Genomic DNA, 15,064 nt, shown 5'->3' on the forward strand with positions numbered 1-15,064 from the left:
GCATTCATGTCACTAAAAAAAAGGTTGTTTCTTTCTGGTATTCGGTATGACTTACTACAACATATTAGCCTTCATATGCTATTAAAATTAGTAGGGAACTTCGATAACTAACTCACAAAAATATATAACATAAAATGTATATGTATGTATAGGTAAAACAAGAACACGTAACTAGAAACATAATCAACTTCTAACCATGTTTGCCCATATCAAATAAAAGTCATCGACAATTTTTCCTTTAAAAGCTTCAAGCAATTGTGTGTCTACATTCTAGTAGAAAAATTCAGATAGAAGGCAATTATTCTTAAGTTTCTAAACTTAATAGAGGTGCTTCAGGTTCTGGTTTTCATCTAATCATTAGACTTTGTTGATGAAGCCTCATTCTCTCTTGCAGCTGCTTCTCTAGTCTTCTTTCTCAACTCTGCTTCTCTACTTTTCTTGTTCAGCAGCTTCTCTAGGTTTACTATTCTTTCCTCTACATGTGCTATCAAGTTATCCATTCCCAAATGTTCTTCAATATGATTCTGCTTTCCATCACCTGATCCCCTTGTAGCCTCCCCCGCTCTGACCCTTACAATGTGGTCATCAACCTAGAGAAAGAATTTGCAATGTGCTTCTGTCACCTAAATCAAATAGAACACAATGAATGTATGGTGGTACAAAATAACCCAACTCAATCTAATCCATATATGTGACTGTAATTAATCCCTAAAGGCTAAATCTAAAAATTTTTTTCAAATTTTAAAGCCATTTTTTATATCAGATCAAGTTCCATGTCAATTCATGTGACAATCAACATTTTTAATCTAGGTACATCTATTTTTAATAAATCAACTTTTTTCCAGTTCTCAATCATTCTTCAAAATTAACCAGCATCAATATCAAATCATATACAATATTAACAAAATTTAACAGCAAATCTCTTACAAAATCAAATCATTTTCATAACCAATAGGCATGCCATTCCAAACAATTCAAAATCACATCCACAACAACTTGAACTAGAAAAAATAACCAAAATCTATATTCTAAACCTCCATTCCAAAAATTTAAAATTTACCCAATTTTAGCATAAACTTAGTGATCATACATGAAGAATTGCGTGCTCACCTTTAACAATGGGCATCCAAAAAATAGCCTATTTGGGTTGGTGTCTGTCTTTGACATGTAACAGATGGCATATTTTTCGCAGAAGCATTTTGGGGCCACACCATCTTTTACATCCCCAGGTTGCAGCGAACTTGAACTTGCATATCCAGCTATTAGTTCCTGTTGCCCGCCGGCTTTGCCTCTGCCTCGTCTCGTGTTTGAGGAGCATGCATCACTGGCCATCAATCTGATTAACATTAAACACCACCATGAACAACTATTATCAACTATTGCATTCAAAATTGAAACAATCTGCTTCAATCAACGGTGATTAAAGAAAGTGAATATCAGAACAAATCACGCAAAATTGGTTGTGAAAATCGACAACAAAAACAAACGAATTACCTAGAAGAAGAAGCAGTAGGCCTTACAATGGTTTTTCGAGAGGGTTTTGCACGTGGGTCGCCGGAACTGTTCCCGGCAAGGGGATGAGTTACGTTCTTCGACGGTTTCGGAAATACTTCACTCTGTCTGTGAGTCATAGAAAAGGACACCCGCGTAACCCTAGACGAAGAAGCAGTAGGCAGGGTCTTCGACGGGGTTTGAAAAAATCTGTCACTAACGATGAGTCACCGAAAAAATCAGAGGAATGAGGTAGAAGAAGAGGCTGTGGACATTAAAGCAGTATTTGGGGGAGGTTTTGCGAGTAGGTCGCCGGAACAATCAAACGCTTCACCTACAGGAACGGTTCGAGGAGCAGCGAGGTAGAAGAGGAAGCTTTGGACATTACACGGGTATTTGGGGAAGGTTTTGCGAGTGGGTCGCCGGAAAAATCAAACACATCACCTATAGGAAGGGTAGAAGAAGTAGTGAGGTAGTAGAAGAAGAAGCAGTGGACATTACAGGGGTATTTGGGGAAGGTTTTGCGAGTGGGTCGTCGGAAAAATCACACCCATCACCTACAGGAAGGGTAGATAAGAAGGAGCAGTGGACAGAAGGGTAGAAGAAGCAGTGAGGTTGAAGAAGAAGCAGTTCCTTCGAAGTACATTTTGAGAGATAGAAGAAGAAGAAGCTGTAGACATTCAAATGATATTTGGAAAAGATTTTGATTTCTTTGGTATTTGGGGAGGGATTTGTAAAATCAACTATTTGCACATTGCACACAGTATAAAATACGTTATGTGGTATAATGTAAATACTATAAAATACAATATAGTGTGAACACATTTATTAAATGCATTAATGAAAGGTTGAAAATTTTTTTGATCAATAGTTGTAATGATGACACATATACAAGGATAACTTATCCACAAAATTGCCATGGATTTGGAAGAAAACATCTTTATTTTATAAGTGTGACAAAAAATAAATATGAGAGAGAAACTATTTAAAGATAAAAGATTACACTTTATTCTCTAAAATATAAATTTAAAATTTAGAGAATTCAAATTTTAATATTTTACTCTGAGTAATCATAGTCGAGGTATCAAACATTTTATACATATAGATTCCTATCACATGTGACACACATTATATATTTGATGAGCACGTGTGTAATATTATTCTATAGCCACAGCCCAGATTACATACATGATGAGTAGCAGACAACCCTTCCAAACCAATTGAGTGGGATACGTGTCTGCAATTCAGAAAAAAGAAAATACACCTCCTCCAATTTCTAAACATTGAATTAATTAATATTTCACCTTAATTAAGTAATATTATGTTTTTTCCAGGTTAAAATAATAGAGACACAGTATTAAAAAAAAAAACGAATCGTAGAGGATCCAAATCCACCTAAGTATAGTAGTAGTGCACGCGTACAAGCATGTGGGGACCTGGCATGCATTGCTTCATGCCTCTTATTGTATTGTGACATTGGTGGCAGTGGCATCATGGCCTAAAAATTTTCATTAGCAATACTATCCATTCTGCCACAGTGGTATTATAATAGCCCATAGGAACCAATTAAACCACCCCACAAAACCAGCTTGTATGAAACCAAAAAATCAGGGTTACTAGGCCTACGTTTTCACAAGCAATTGGCCTTGTGATGTAACATTTATAGTACAGCATGCAATCAAAACCTCCCCCATATATGGTCATGTATTTCTCTTTGCATTTTAGCTCTAAGTGGAGCTTAGTCTAGTTTTAGACATGGACTCGGTAGTGCCTATGAAATTGCAATTAATGGGGCTCAGCCTCTATCAATTTTTCCTTTGTCCTTTATATGCTCTGACACAACTATGACATGTCAGGAAAATGAAATCCCATGTTAAAATTTCATAGTGCTATATTATATATGTTCCATGTCCCCCCAAAAGAAAAGACAAAGGCTTTTCATGTTTGGGTTTAATGTTAGGTGGGTACTCCCATGAAGATATTATAATTGTCTTCATGTGATGATTTTTCTTTTTGATCCTTAGATGATGGATTGTAGGATTAGATTTTGATATGTTATAAAAGTGTTGTTTTTATTTGAAGTGTGGCCAAATTAATAAATCACACTTTTATACAAAGTATCTTCATAAAAAGATATTTTTTGCATCTTCATTTGAATAGCTCCCTTAATGTTATTAAACTCATTAACATAACCACTAACCCAAGTCAATTTTATGTCTAATCCTTGTTTATCGGTTTACATAAAAATCAAACTAGTGCTCTAAAGGGGACAAGGGCAGGTGCGTTTTTGTCTAATTTTCTTCAATTGTGTGATTTAATATGTCTTCATCAGATGATATGCCAATTAGCTTATACTAGGATTAGCAAATAAGTCACAACTTGCCTCCACTAAACAAAACCTAATTATTTAATAACGGAAAGAATGAATGAATGGCTCAGGATATGCGAGACCTAAAAATTTGAACAAACCAAGGCCGGCCATGCTTTTATTAGACACTGTCTAGTTCCATTAACAAAATGGGATCATATATGTACGCGTTTTCCACTCGGTTTTTTTTTTTTTTTTTTCAAATTATGTGTTTTATTTTTTAATTATGAAAATATAAAAATCATCCTAAGTTATATGATTAATAGGACACCAACCAAAAAAGAGATATGATTAATATAATTTAATTTTTTATTCCCTTTTTATAAACATGATTTATGTTAATATCTCTATCTCCTTTGTCGTGATAGTAACATAATATTATCCTAGTGAAATAATTATCTTATCATTTTTTTTCTTTACTTTTTTTTTTTTTTGAAAAATTTTGTACATTTAATAAACAAAACCAAGTGTTGATTAGTGTTAACTCAAATGCAAGTCAAATATTAAAAAACATATTTCATAAATTATCATTATTTTCATCTTAAAAATTTTTTATCTATGTTACAAATGAGAGCTAGTCATTAAACATGCGTATAGAATATAATAAATATGTATGAGTTAAAATAGGTTTCAGAAACATCATTTTGTTCATAAAAAGCCAATGTACATTGATCAAAATTTATGTCCATTTATTTAATAATCATGTTATGTATATATAAAAAATATTAAATACAAATATATGATAACTAAAAATAGTATTTTGTTTAAGTCTTCAACCTAATATTTTTCATGGTATGATGAAATCCAAGAATCCTAAGGTTCAATATATTGTTTACTTAATATGCTATCAGTCAAACTTTTTTTTTATGATGATAGATATGGTGTTGTTAATACTTAATTCGAGAAAATGTTGTGTTTGTTTTTTTTTTTTTTTTACAAGTATTCTGTATAGTACAGAAATTTCACGTAGCGATTTTTAATTTAATTAAAAATTTTATCAATTTTTTATTTTAATTAAAAAATAAAAACAAAAATCTCACCTAATAATTTTTAATTTTATAATTTGCCTTTATATTCTAGTAAAATTCCAAAATTTCCCAATAATTTAGAAGTTAACTAAAAAAGATCCCTTATGTAAAGAAATTAGCATCATAATCCAAGAGTAGTATTAGCAATATCTAACAGAGTTAATTTCAAGTGAGGTATACCTTAAATGAGGAAATAGGATCTGATAATTGTTAAATAATAAAAACAATAATAATAGTTGTTTAGCTAACGTGTATTTTCTTAACGGGATGCTACACATCCATGTAACCATGTAACTAAATTGGTCCAACACCAAAAAAATTCAATACCATTAAATGAAACGTGAAATACACGCGCCCAATGCATACGAAATCGCCCAATGTTTCTTCTCCCCCATGCTTCTTCTTCTTCTCCCGCGCTTCTTCTTTTCACGCTCGTTTACGCACGGAGCGTCTTCTTCTTCGCCTTCTTCTTCGTGTTCCTCCTTCTCCTCCTTCTCCTCATTTTTCGCGTTTCTTCTTCTTCACGTGTTTTCTCCTTATCGTCATTCTTTTGTTGTTGTTACTGCTGTATTTTTTTGTCTTTTCCTCCTTCTCTCTTTGATGAAGAAGCAGTAGAAGGCGAGGAAGAAGAGTTTTGAATAGTGCAGAATGAACCGAACACAGTACTCATGGTGAACCAAACATAATACAATTGTATAGTACTAAGTGAACGAAACATAATCCATTATATAAAATCAAATTCAAACAGCTTTCTGCAGAATGAACCGAACACAGTACTCATGGTGAACCGAAAACAATACAATTGTATAGTACCGAGTGAACGAAACATAATCTATTATATAAAATCAAATTCAAATAACTCTGCCTACAATTTATATATTATCAATTCAATTCAATTCAATCCAGTACACCTCCGTCCATTTAATTCAATTCAAATTAGCAATTGCATTCCATTCAATTCGATTCAAAATTGAATAATCCAAACTTTGTCAGTTTGATTCTGAATTTGATTCGTTTCAGAAGAGTAATCCAAATCGCTCTCCTGTTTACCAAAAAATTATGAACCCCTAAACACTGAACCCTAAACACTAAAACCAGAACTCTGAACATTGAACCTATAAACCCTAAATCCCTAAAACCTAAACCCTAAATCCTACACCCTGAACCAGAACCCTGAACTCTGAACTATGAACCCTGAATGCTAAACCCTAAACCCTGAACCCGAACCCTGAACAATATACTCTAAACCCTAAACCCTATTGTAAACCCTAAACCCCTAAAGCCCTGAACCCTGACCCCTAAATCCTAGACCCATAAACCTTAAACCCTCAACCATGAACACGGTGAACCGAAAGTCTGAAACACTCTGAACCCATAAACCCTAAACCTAAAAATCCTAAACCCTGAAACCCTATCATTATTTTTTTATTGTTGTTGCTGCTATATTTTTTTTGTCTTTTCCTCCTTCTCTCTCTGGTGAAGAAGCAGTAGAAGGTGAGGAAGAAGAGTTTTGAATAGCGCAGAATGAACCGAACACAGTACTCATGGTGAACCAAAATCTTAGTTATGGTGAACCGAAATCTTACTTACGGTGAAACAATTATACAGTGCTTAGGGAAGAAAACAGAACATATTGGTCTAATCTTTGTTAGACTCCTTTCTGCGGACCAAACCGAAAACATGAAAGTGATGAACCACATCTTTAGTACTTACCGAACCGAAAAGTTACTCACATTTACTCAGAGTTACTCACAATTACTGACACTCATAATTACTCACTGTTTCATATTATCAATTCAATTGAATTCAATTCAGATGTAGATCACCTCAGTCCATTCAATTCACTTCAAATAAAATAAAAAATTTCATTTCATTAAATTCGATTAAGAATTCAATAATCCAAACATCATCAAATTGATGCGTTTGAGAAGAATCATCAAAATCGCACTCATTCAACTTATTTGAAGTTGATTCATTCATTGTTTCAATTCAAAAGTGCAGATCGAAGAAAAAAAGAAGAAGAAGATGAACGACGAAGATAATTGCGTTGAATCAATCCAGATCCATAATGCAGAGAAGAAAAACGCGAAAGAGGAGAACAACGAATTTAATTAGGTTGAAGAAGAAGAAGAAGAAGAAGAAGATGATGATGATGATGATGAAGAACGCGAAAGAGGTTTACGTTGTATGAAAAAGTTTATATTGAAAAATGTTGATAACGCAAAATAATGATTCGTTATATAGGTTATAAGAGGCGTGCGCAAAACAAACAGGAATGTAGGGCGTGGAGTGAAAGTTACTTGGATACCATCCATGCAATTTTTACATGGATGTAGAACTTTTTTCTTTTCCTAATTATTGTACAAAATTTGATTTTTTAATATAATTATTATATATTTATTAAATAAAATGTTTTAAAATTTTGTATATTAATCTTAATTTATATTTTTAGAGCAAGTACTAGTTAAATCCAATAATAATATTGAAAAAGAGAAGGGGAAGAGGCATTAATATAAAAATAACAAAAAACAGAGAATTCCCCACACCATCCTCTCCTTCTCTTCCCCACAGAGAGAATGAGCTTATGAGCCCCCTTCGTGTTCCTCTACCACCCAACACACCCCACCACTACCTCCAGCTAACGTGCGCCCTCTTCCTTACCCTACGCACCCCCTTTCTTTCCTTTCCATTTCCGTTATTCTCTCTCTCTCTCTCTCACACATTTTGTTTTTATCTTCTCACTTTCATAAACCTCCGCGTTAACCGTTCACCCCCACCTCCTTTCTCTCTCGCTCTCTCTCTCATTCCCATCCAGATTCGGAGGATCGGAACGACACCAAGCTTGCTTCAGGTGCCGCCGGTGGTGGTTTTAGGGTTAGGGTTTCCGAGAGATGTGGTATGCTTCAGGCATTCATGAATCTACGCGCTCTCTGTTTGAGGCCATTCGGGCTCGCTGACGACAAGGTCGACACTTCCCCCGTCGAAGTCAACGGCGGCAGCTTCAGAGGCAGCGGAAGCTTCAAAGGCGGCGGCGGCGCAAGAGAAGGCAAGGACAGCCTCCTCTGGTCTCGCGACGTCGGAAAATATGGCTCCGGCGATTTCTCCATGGCCGTCGTCCAGGCCAATCAGGTCCTTGAAGACCAGAGCCAGATAGAGTCCGGTCCCCTTGGCACCTTTGTTGGCATCTACGACGGTCACGGAGGACCCGACGCCGCGCGATTCGTATGCGATCACCTCTTTCGCCATTTTCAAGGTTCTTCATTCTGAATTCTGAATTCCCCGTCTCTGTTTTATTTGTATGTGTCAATGTATGTATATATAATTATATACTTGCCTGAAATGGATTAATTTTTTCTGTTTATTTATTTTGCGAAGGTGGATGTGGCATTCGTGTCGCCACGTTTTCAGTTTTGATTGTATATTTCCTTAATTACTACGCTCGGGTTTGGTAGTAACTGTTATGCGTGGTTTTCATCAATTCGCTTTTCCGTGAACTTTTTTCTTTTGTGTTTTTTCTCATTGGTTACTCTTTTGAGTCGGATGATTTCCCAGGAATTCAACTACTATTGATGAACATGCAGGCCAATGGGTAACTACTATTCCTGACAGTATGTAGGAGCCATTTCCTTTTTTCTGTTTTTTTTTTTTTTTTTTTTTTTGAAGAACCTAAAACTTTAATTGGTGAATTTATTTGAGTGCAAACTTTTTTGTTTCCCTCTAATGTGGATGAATTTTGCGGTGGCTTGCCACATAATAATGTCAACAAAGTGCTTTGGAAATGGACCCTTGCTTTCTGCATCGCTTTCTGTGTTGAAGGCCCATTGTTTTTTGTAGAGCATTCTGCCGCTTTCAATTTTGGCCCCCTTCATGGGGTATATGTGTTGGGATTTGGTTGTGCTTTGTCCCTTTTTTTTTTTTCTTTCTTTTTTTTTCCCCTTCTTCTTTCTCTTTGTTGAAGGAGTGCTTCTTATGTTAGCTGTCTTAGATTTCAATGCTGTGCAGCAATATCAGCTGAAACAAATGGAGGCGTGATCACTGAGACCATCGAGAGGGCATTCCGCCAAACAGAAGAAGGGTATGCTGCTCTTGTGTCAGACTTGTGGAGCACTCGGCCTCAAGTCGCAAGCGCCGGGACTTGTTGTCTGGTTGGAGTGATATTTCAGCAGACACTCTTTGTGGCAAACCTTGGAGACTCCCGCGTTGTATTGGGTAAGAAAGTTGGCAACACAGGAGGCGTTGCTGCAATTCAGCTTTCTACAGAACACAATGCAAATGTTGAAGCTGTGCGGCAGGAGCTTAAAGAGTTACACCCACATGATCCCCAGATTGTTGTCCTCAAACATGGAGTGTGGAGAGTCAAAGGCATTATTCAGGTGATTTCATGTTACTGTGTGCTTTAGGAAACCCTTATTTTGCTTACATTAAAACTAGTGTTGGATTCATTGTGGGCTGCATTGTCCGCAACTTCTTGATATACTATGCGGAAGAAAGTTAGATGATACTTGTGGAAAATACTAGGCTTCTTATTCCTCGATCTCATTGCCTTTTTCCTGGGCAATACTTTTGCCAGAAATCCTTAAACAATAAACATATGCAGGCTAAAAGGAAATTCTCGATAAGGACACTATTATTGTCCCAATTCTGCTGTGAGGTTATTGATGCTTGGAGAAGACCTGTTCCTTTTTGTGTGTTAAAATTCCTCACTTAGACAAGTACTAAGCTTTTCAACTGGCAGAGGCATTGTGGCATGTAGCCTGCTTTGGGTAGTAGTCCATATCATGTATTGAAGTCAATGCTGAATTGTCTACTAAAGCATAATTGTTATTTTTAATTTAAGAACCTAGTAGAAGATCATTAGAGAGGAGAAAGAAAAGAAAGCTAGGAGCTAGAAAGATACATTGAAATGACAATAAAAAATTAATAATACACAAAGCTCTCCTTATGGTTGCTATATCATAAGGAGACCTTTGCCATGACAAAAAATTCTCGTCACATATCAAACACCAAGGCCTGAGAAGAATTGTTGAAATATGAGCATTTCGCTTAGCAAGACACCATAAATCCTTTCATCCTTAGTGTTGTAAAATCCCATGTAGCTACTAAAATCTCATCAGATTGATCCACCTTTAAAGTTCAACCAAGGTGAAGGCTTCAATTAACATACGTTGGATGAAAGTAGCTGAAGTGAAATGCAGAACCAAAGGAGTGACATTTTTGGTCTTAGCGTCACGCTTGACACATATATCAAGCAGAACAGTTACATGTAATGTCTCAATTCAGAGCATGTAATTGGGTTAACCTTACTGAGTGTCATTTTCCATCTGTAGCAAAGATCAGAACAAAGCTGAACCAAATTGCAGTTAAATTTCTGTTTTGCTTACAAAAAGGAGAAATGTATCGTTTGGTTTGTGATTTTGAGTATAAAACCAGTCCATATAAATGCAGCAAACCTGCTAATCTGAATGGAGTATTCAGTTTTGACATATGATTTATAAATTATAATGCCTTTGTATGTCGAAATGAACGTCTTGATCATATAAAAGATGGTCAATATGTTTCAGATTTATTGCTTCCTTTATTTTATTTTTTAACTCAAATATGTTTTTGTTAGATAATGGTTCAGGTTAGGTTCTGCAGTCATTGTCTCGTTTGTCATTTTAAACAAAAGCTCTCCAAATTATTTTTAGTACCATATCAACACCTGCTTGTATTTGATGCAGATTTCTAGATCTATAGGTGACGTATATATGAAAGATGCACAATTTAACCGGGAACCACTTCCTGCAAAATTCAGACTTCCTGAACCCATGCACATGCCTATCTTGAGTGCTGAACCCGCTATTATTTCTCATCGACTGCAACCAAATGATTCTTTCATTATATTTGCATCAGATGGCTTATGGGAGCACCTGAGCAATGAAAAGGCTGTGGAAATTGTTAGCAGCAATCCACACACGGTAAGGCTAAGATTCCTGTCTGCAGTTTTACTGAGAATTTGTAAGCCCGAACCTTAACTGCTTGGTTATCTACATACTGTCAGTGCATTAAAGTTAAATTTATACACATATATATATTCAAAGTATTTTTCTTATTGAAACTGTAGTCTGTAGTGTGTGGTTCATGTGATCCGGAGACCATAATGCACAGGACATAAGTTTTCAAGTGCTTGTTGATTTTGTTGTTGTCGTCTATGCCATGGTTGAGACTCCCAAGAGGTACTCATTATATATTGTGCTAGTGCAGGGTAGTGCCAAGAAACTTGTCAAGGCTGCCCTACACGAAGCAGCAAGAAAACGAGAGATGCGATATTCAGACCTGCGCAAGATAGACAAGAAGGTCCGACGCCATTTTCATGATGATATATCTGTTATTGTTTTATTCTTGAACCACGATCTTATATCCAAAGGCACAGTGCTAGACCCACCACTCTCACTTCGAAGCGCACTCGATCACTGACTCCAACTGGTGTCATCATTGTAATGTAAATTACACACCCATGTTGTCTTGTACCAGTTTTTGGCAGCATAACACGATATATACATGTGCCATTGCTACCTGCATTATAAGGTTGAGATCATTCATCAGGCTCCAAATTGTTAAAAGTCATAACATGTTATTAGAATTTTGTCCATGAAAATGACAAAAGAAAAGAAAGGTAAAAAAGAATGTAACAAGCATTTGATTGTGGCCACTCCCTTTTCTAACCTTTGTAGTCTTAAAATCTGGATTTAGACTTTTTATGACCGATTTAGACTATGTAGGTAAATCGACCAGTATGTTAATTGAGTTCCAAATTATTTGACAAGTTATGTTAATTTTGCATGCGTAATAAATCATCTTTGGGTGGAAATTTAACATTTTGCTTTGGCTCAACGGAAAAGACAAGATCACTTCAGCTAGGTGAAAATGCTACCTAATTTTAAAGAAAGATGTTAGGAGATTATTAGAATTTATTATTTTTGGTTATCACTCAATCATTAATTTAATTTTTTTTAATTAGTAATTTAATAATATATTTTATCTTATATTTTTAAACAATGATGACTAAATGATGGTTAAAAACAATAAATTTTGATGGTTTTTTAATATTTTTTAATTTTTAATTTTAAATCTAAAATGTCAAGTGAAATTCGCACCTTTTCAATTCACATTAACACCAATTTAGGGGTAAAAAGTAAAAATAGGCGTATGTCATGTAATGTAATTGTTTAGTGTCAGTAGTTTGTTATAGGCTTGACTTGTTAGTTGTTATTGAGTCTGACTTGGTTTAAAAGTTTGTTAAAAGGTTTGGTATTTTTTTTAATTAAAATTATATATATGTAATATGTCAAATTTAATATCTACAAAAATTTTAAAATATATAAAAGTATTTATAATAAAATATAATAATTTTAAATTATCTAATAACTTTGATAATGATAAAAAATTATTTATATATTTATTTATATTTTAATAAATTTAAACAATTCTGACAGATTAACAAGACTAATTAATGAATTTAGGTCTCGTCTACTAACATATTAAGACTTTTATAATAGCGTGAGTTTAGAACTATTTTATAAGAGATGAAGACTAAATCAAATATTGACTAAATTGTAGGTTCTTGATAGATTGCCATATCTATTTCCACCCTTAGACACCATGAACAATCAATGAATATTTGCATGACGCTGCAGACGTGCATGTCCATGTAAATGTGAAATAAAGACAAATGAAGAAGAGTTTAATATTCACTCACTTAGATATTTTGATTTGAAAATTTTAATTAATTCACCTTATTATTTTAACTTAGGTTTAGCTATAATGTATTCTATGAGTGCAAGTTAAGGTTGCTAATATTAGAAAATTTTAAATAACTTATTTTAATAAATATACAATAAATGTATTAAAATTTTAAATTTTATATTTTTTATAAATAATTTTTAATTGATAATTTTATCATGTGCTCTTAAAATATATGTTAATTAGATTTTTTTAACTTACATACGTATATAATATAGAAAGAGTTTCAAGTGTACCGAAAACACCAGTGTTTTAACTGTTGATCTGAATTATAAAAAATATATATAATATATATTAATTGAAATCAACGATTAAAGCAACTGAAATACCGGTATTTTCGATACACTTGAAATTTTCCTATAATATAAGCTTCTGGTATATGTTAAGTAATATATACAATTAAACTCTTTCTAGCAATAAAAGATGGATAAATCACATAAACAAACGGAATAGGTTCCAATTTTACATGAATATCCTAAATGCAATAAGCTTATATGCATGTCTCGTTTTGGCTATAAAATTATATAAATTGAAACAATTTAATTCGATTTACATTGACTCCATATAAATCGAATCCATATGATTCGAATTAGCTAGTGTAACAACAAATCAATGTAAATCGAATCCATTAAGTTCGATTTACTAAGGAAAAACGTTACGTATATTAAATCGAAACAACTTGTTTCGATTTACAACATTTGATAGACCACAGTAAATCGAATCAAACTAGTACAGACATGCAGTTTGATTAAATTGAATTTATTTAATTCGCTTTACTAGGGAGTATGTACTAAATAAATAGGATCAGAACGTGGAGTGTTCAATAGAGTGGAATTCACAATGGCTAATGAAGATAGTTTTTTAGTTCTATTGCACTACAGAGAGACGATTTTGAAAAAAATGCGAGAGAATAAAATTTACTGATAAGAATTTGTTGAGTGTCTTTATCAAACCTTCTACGAATTTTGTTGAGTTTTAAAATACTATACTCTAGAAATTAGGGCTGCATGGAATGAAACAGGTAGAAAAGTTTTTTATAAAATTCCGACTTCTGTTGTTTGAGATGGGTGAAGTACAACTCCTTTGTAATAGACAGTGATGATGATTTAGAAATTTTATTTCACTGTCATCGTCAATTTTTCGAATTGAGAACCCATGAACTATTGGCCTTGGAGATGTGGTCTCTAGTTCAGTAGAATCGAATCAGAATCATCAATTAGTGGCAATGGCAGCAGCCTCTAGTTTGACCCCTGTTGTTGTGTCTTCATCTGTGCCTGTAATGGCATCTGCGACAATTTTGGTGGCATCTCCATCTTTTGCAACTGATCTAAATCGCGATGACAATGGAGAAATAGGTGATAATATGAATACTCTTATTATGATCCCAGTTTCCGAAGAGGTTGTCATCTCGATTTCTGAGAAGTTGGAGAACTAGATGCCATGAAAGATGTACTGTGGATTAACGATGATGTGGATCCCACCATGATTGATGATGGTAGCGATAATAATATAGGGAGGAGTATTTCCGTTGGAGCTGGTAGAGCATCAAGCTCGGAATGAGACTTTTCGACTTTAGACTTAGAGACCATGAGACTGCAGGGGTTCCCGAATGTAGAATTCAGATTTGGGGCCAGAAATTCATAGGATACAGCAGATCTTGCTGAGTTTTAACTTGGTCAGTAGTTTCAAAATAAAGCAAAAATCATTTTATGTGTGAAGATTTATATTCACAATGAGATTGAGTACAAAGTGCCAGAATCGGAACATGTCAAATACTATGAAAATAAAGTATAAGGAGTTTGAAAACAGTTGCTGACGGTTGATTCGAATCACTTTTTGCCAGCATAAGGGTATTTAGAAGATCAGACGGTATAACAGACCTCATACATATCTTGCCATGTCGATCTCCAGTGATCACAGAAAGCTTGATTATCATGTGATATCTGCTTTCATCCTTTCTATGATTAGAGCTGATGCGGCTGTGTCTATCAAGGTACTACAGAATGTGACAAAGGCACATTTTGGATTTAGATCGACTTACATGAGGGTTTGGTTGGCTAAGCAAAGGCCGTTGCGCAGATTTATGGGAATTGGGAAGATGCCTACAATAAGTTGCCAAGATAGGTACTAAGTATGCTGCCAGGTAGTATTGCAGTACTGAAAACGTCCTATGCGACTTGGAGGCCAGGTTAACTAGTCATCAGGGTATTTACATTGACTTTTTTGTCGTTCCCACCGTGCATCAAGGCATTCAAGTATTATAAGCCATTAGTTAGCATTGATGGGACTCACTTGTTGCGTAACTTTTCTCTCTTGGGTAAGGTTTGCGAGTGGAGGAGGTTGTGAAATATAATTCAATATAATTGAATTCGAATTATATATATAGAGAAACTAC

The 15,064-nt window shown here is 34.6% G+C and overlaps 1 protein-coding gene across 1 annotated transcript; it reads left to right on the top strand.

Annotated features, from left to right (window-relative positions):
- Window positions 1-7,379: 7,379 nt before the first annotated feature.
- LOC107639264 (putative protein phosphatase 2C 42) lies at window positions 7,380-11,578 on the top strand. The gene is made up of 4 exons (XM_088502090.1): window positions 7,380-8,140; window positions 8,890-9,260; window positions 10,608-10,844; window positions 11,131-11,578. The coding sequence occupies exons 1-4, from the start codon at window positions 7,786-7,788 to the stop codon at window positions 11,341-11,343; spliced, it is 1,176 nt and encodes a 391-aa protein (XP_088358216.1). The 5' UTR covers window positions 7,380-7,785; the 3' UTR covers window positions 11,344-11,578.
- Window positions 11,579-15,064: the final 3,486 nt, after the last annotated feature.

The sequence above is a fragment of the Arachis ipaensis genome, chromosome B1 (assembly GCF_059453495.1).
Source record: "Arachis ipaensis isolate K30076 ecotype BB chromosome B1, ASM5945349v1, whole genome shotgun sequence".
NCBI classification, from domain to species: domain Eukaryota; kingdom Viridiplantae; phylum Streptophyta; class Magnoliopsida; order Fabales; family Fabaceae; genus Arachis; species Arachis ipaensis.